Below are 4,141 nucleotides of genomic sequence, written 5' to 3' on the forward strand. Positions count from 1 at the left end.
GATAGATTAAGTAGGTATAATGTTATCTTCTTTTCAAATAAAAATTCAATTTAACAAATGAATTAAAAATGCATCATTTCTTTTACTTCCTTTTCAAAATCCAGATGGAATTGTTGGTTTGAAGCGGTCTCATACCATGAGAAAAATTTGCAGCACTTTGCCACATTCATTGCGAAGGAAATGGAGCACTGTGGGCGCACGGCTCCAGAGTCGTTAGTCTACTTGAATGATATCCTCTGCTCGGTGTCGGAGCGCCAGTTAATTCAAGCAGAGATGAGCTTTATAATCCAGCAGTCTCAGTCCATCGTTGTAGCTACTGATGTATTCCAAAGCCAACGTCCAATCGCCATGACAGTAAATATTCATTTTCTCCTCCTACCTTTAAATCTTATTTTATAAGATTAAGAGCAGTTATCATTATTAATGAAACGATTCCATCTTTGTTGAAACTCTGCCTTTGGACACAACATTATAGTTGAATGTCTTTGACTAGAGCAAGAAAAGAATTACAAAACAAAAATACTTTCTTATGTTTTTTAATCCTTGCCTTATTCTTATTTCTATTTTCACCAGGCGTGGTCAAAGCTCATGGAAATTAAGGACCAGTTTTCATCTTGCCATGTGACCCTAAAAGATGTAGAAAGACACTGTCCGCATGACCTGGACCAACATCTCAAGCTTCAGCTCCAGGATAGTTTTTGTCAAGCTTTCTCTTTGGCCAATGAAAAGCTTGAGAAATATTCATCGACGGAAGGCCAACCAGGGATGGAATTATTGAAGGAGATACCTTTCTTCAATCCTTGCAATTTAGTGTTCATTGCTGACTGATATTGATTCAAATGATTCTTTGACCATTCCTGGTATTCATGAAGTACCTCGTGTAGAAGTACTTCGATATAAAGAGTCTCTTGGTCCAAGAGCAGTGTCGGCATCTGGAGGCATTCCACTTGATCTGACTGTTTTTTGGAACAGTGTTAGCTCAGATGTTCCCCATCTTGCTACGCTGGCAAAGAGATACATATACACCTGCCTTAATTCTGCTGATGCTGAGAGGTCCTTCTCCATTTATAATCTTGTATTTTCAGACAGGAGAAGGCGGCTCAACGAAGCAAACTTAAAGGCTTTGGTGTTCCTTTATTATAACAGTTTTATTTCCTATGAATATCTTGTTTAATTAAATTTTGATACCTCTCTTTGCAGGTTTTTCGTACTTTTGTTTTGATATAAGATTAAGATTGATGTTTTAAATCATTTTTCATTCTGATCTGCACCTGAGTGACTTTTGTGTGCATCTTCAGATCATTGTAGTATTTGCGGTCCCCGGGAACGAAAAAAAGTTATCCGATTAGTTAACAAAATTTGCAAAATTTGGCAATTTTTACGGCAAAATGTGGCAAATTTTTCTATTTTTTGTGGCAAAATTGTCATTTTTTTGTGGCAAAATTTGGCAAAATTTGGGATTTCAAATGGCAATTTTCCGCGATGCCAGACCAATACACCTAGAGATGACATAATCGCTAATCAGGGGATTGGAGCTCAGCTGACTGATTGACCCAAGCCCCAAGGTCAAACGGCGGCCTTCCTTACACTTACACAAACTCTCACGCAGTAAACAGCCTACCCCAAGGCCAAAGAGTAAGAGGGTTGACCGTGTATTTAAAAATCCCATAACTTCTATCTACCTCTCTTTGTCCGTACAAGTAAATAGCCAAGGCATTGGTAAAGACCGACTAAAACCAAAAGGATTAGTAATCAAAACTCATAAGGCAACGAAAAATAATCTCCGCTATAACTATAACTATAACGGGATAAATTCTTCGAAAAAGTAAAGTGGAATCCGCATCATGTCAACACCTTGTTGAACCTAAAATGCATGTTCCCTATCTACGATGTTTCTATTGATACTGGATAAAGTAAACCAATTGTTCTGGCCCGCAGTGGTGACCGTGTCAGGACTCCACTGTACTGTATGGCGTAATGCCTTATTTCATGGATAAACAATGACAAGAGGTCAATGATTGTTTGTTATTAAGGGATTTACGGCGCTTGCAACACAGTTAGGACATATCATCAGCACCAGTAAAAAGGAAGAACATGGAATGGTAAAAAGTTATAGAATTACATTTAAAGCACCTAAGAAAAAGTAAGACAAAGAGGAATCAGTTCAAATAGGGAACAGATGTAGAGTCCAAGAGCACACTATCAGTGTACATACTTAGTTTGAGATAACCTAAATGTCTCATCCTGACACAAGCACAAGTCCACACGAAGAGGAACATACTCAAATGTTTACAAATCATCATATGTAAAACGAAAATAATACAATGCATAACAGAGAGATGATTTACAAGACAAAAAAAAATCACATCCCATAATTCTAACACATATGACTGTTTCCCTCCCAGCTAGGGTATCCGGCCAGGACAAAACCAAGTAATTTCATTCCAAGATCCAAGGCAAGGGCACACAGCATGAGTTGTATGTACAATTTAAGGGTTTTACGGCGTTTGCAACACATTAAGGTTATATCAGCGCCAGTAAAAATGAAGAAAATGGGATAGTAAAAAGTTATAGAATTACAATTAAAGCACCCAAGAGAAAGTAAGACAAAGGGTAACTGGGAACAAATAGGGATCAGATGTAGATTCCAAGAGCATACCACCAATGTAGTTAGTTTGAAATCACCTATAAGGACAAAATCCAACAAAGAGGAATTCACTCAAATGCTTAAATTATACATTCAAAATAACAACCTATGCATTTGACTGTTTCCCTCCCAGCCAGGGCAGGACAAAACCAAGTAATTTCATTCCAAGACAACGACAGAAAGCATGTTGGAAGGGGATAGAAGTAGAAGTAGAAGACACAGTATGCACCTCCCTGTCCACTATGGGAGGTCAGGAACCAAGAATATGATATAAAATATATTTAATACCACAGTGCCTGTGCAGCTTAATAATATAGCCAGGGGTGGCAATGGGGTTGGTCAAAGCCTTTTACTTTTATATAGTCGCAGGACGTTACCGAAAAAAAAAAAAAGGAATGATTAAAAAAAGGGATATCGAGAGCAAAGGGAGAGAATAAATATGACCAGCCAGAATTAAGCCATAGTCATTTTTGCAACGCGGAAAACACTATCATTATCAGTACCAGTAGTAGTCATAGCAAGAACTTAGTGAGTAGAAAAGTGCCAGGAGACAATAGAGAATAAAAATTTCGCGATGGGGCTCGAACCGCGACCTAACTGGTACAACTCCGCCTGGCCGGGGAGTTCGTGACTCCACCGTATGAGCTATCCATCACTCTAGTGTCTAGCCCACAGACGACTTCATGTCTCAAAACGGTATAATACATAGCGGAATGAATGGGACCCCGGAAATTGAATTTAGAATGAAAATCATTAGAAATACTTTCAGTACTTGCAATGTAAGAAATGATATTCATTCACAGTGTGGACTATGTGGTATTGTTGTATGACACTCGCTTTCGGATCACAAGGTCCTGGGTTCGAACCTCACTCGGCGCATAGTTGAGTCCTTGGAAAAGGCTCTTTACTCACATTCTCTCACCGTATTCAGGTGTAAAATGAGTACCTGGCCGTCAACAGCATTGTCTGTCGGGAAAAAAAATTGTAACATCGCCTAACAGTAACAGGCATCATGTCTCGTTCTACATGTTACGTGTTGCTGTTGGTCGGGGACCACTTGTAAAGCGCCTGGAGCACGTTTAGTGGATATTGCTCTACATAAAAGCTCAATTTTTCTTTCTGAGCATGTCTAAACGACGAAAACAACCGCAGTATTGTTTTTGGCGTGGGTAGTCAGTCTGACGTGCTCAGGATTGCCAATTCAAGAGGTAAAAATTTACTGAACTGAAATTTTACGCAAACACACAGACTGACCCTTTTCTGAGTGCTGAACTGCTGTAAAAAAAACATGACGTACTTACTTTTTTCCTAACTGTATAGAAAATATAGTGAGGGTTTAAAATATACTGAATTCCATAAATCTACGGAAAATTGGCAACCTTGGTGGTAGGGTTTTCAGCCTAGAGATAGTATACATAGCGTACTACGCCGAAATCACTAGGAAAGTGTCGCCAAAAGCACTAGGAAAGTGACGCCAAAAGCACTAGGAAAGTG

At 39.0% G+C, this 4,141-nt stretch overlaps 1 protein-coding gene across 1 annotated transcript in view; it reads left to right on the forward strand.

Annotated features, from left to right (window-relative positions):
* Positions 1–1,307, forward strand: part of LOC144979696 (uncharacterized) — a 4,134-nt gene extending 2,827 nt beyond the window's left edge. Inside the window, exons 4-5 of the mRNA XM_078926621.1 lie at positions 105–354; positions 574–1,307. Of these exons, the coding sequence (XP_078782747.1) occupies positions 105–354; positions 574–828 (505 nt within the window). The 3' untranslated portion in view covers positions 829–1,307. The remainder of the gene's footprint in view (positions 1–104; positions 355–573) is intronic.
* The last annotated feature ends 2,834 nt before the right edge of the window (positions 1,308–4,141 follow it).

This window comes from Berghia stephanieae, chromosome 9 (assembly GCF_034508935.2).
Source record: "Berghia stephanieae isolate SIO BIC M18660-M18661 chromosome 9, UCSD_Bste_1.3, whole genome shotgun sequence".
In the NCBI taxonomy this organism is placed as follows: domain Eukaryota; kingdom Metazoa; phylum Mollusca; class Gastropoda; order Nudibranchia; family Aeolidiidae; genus Berghia; species Berghia stephanieae.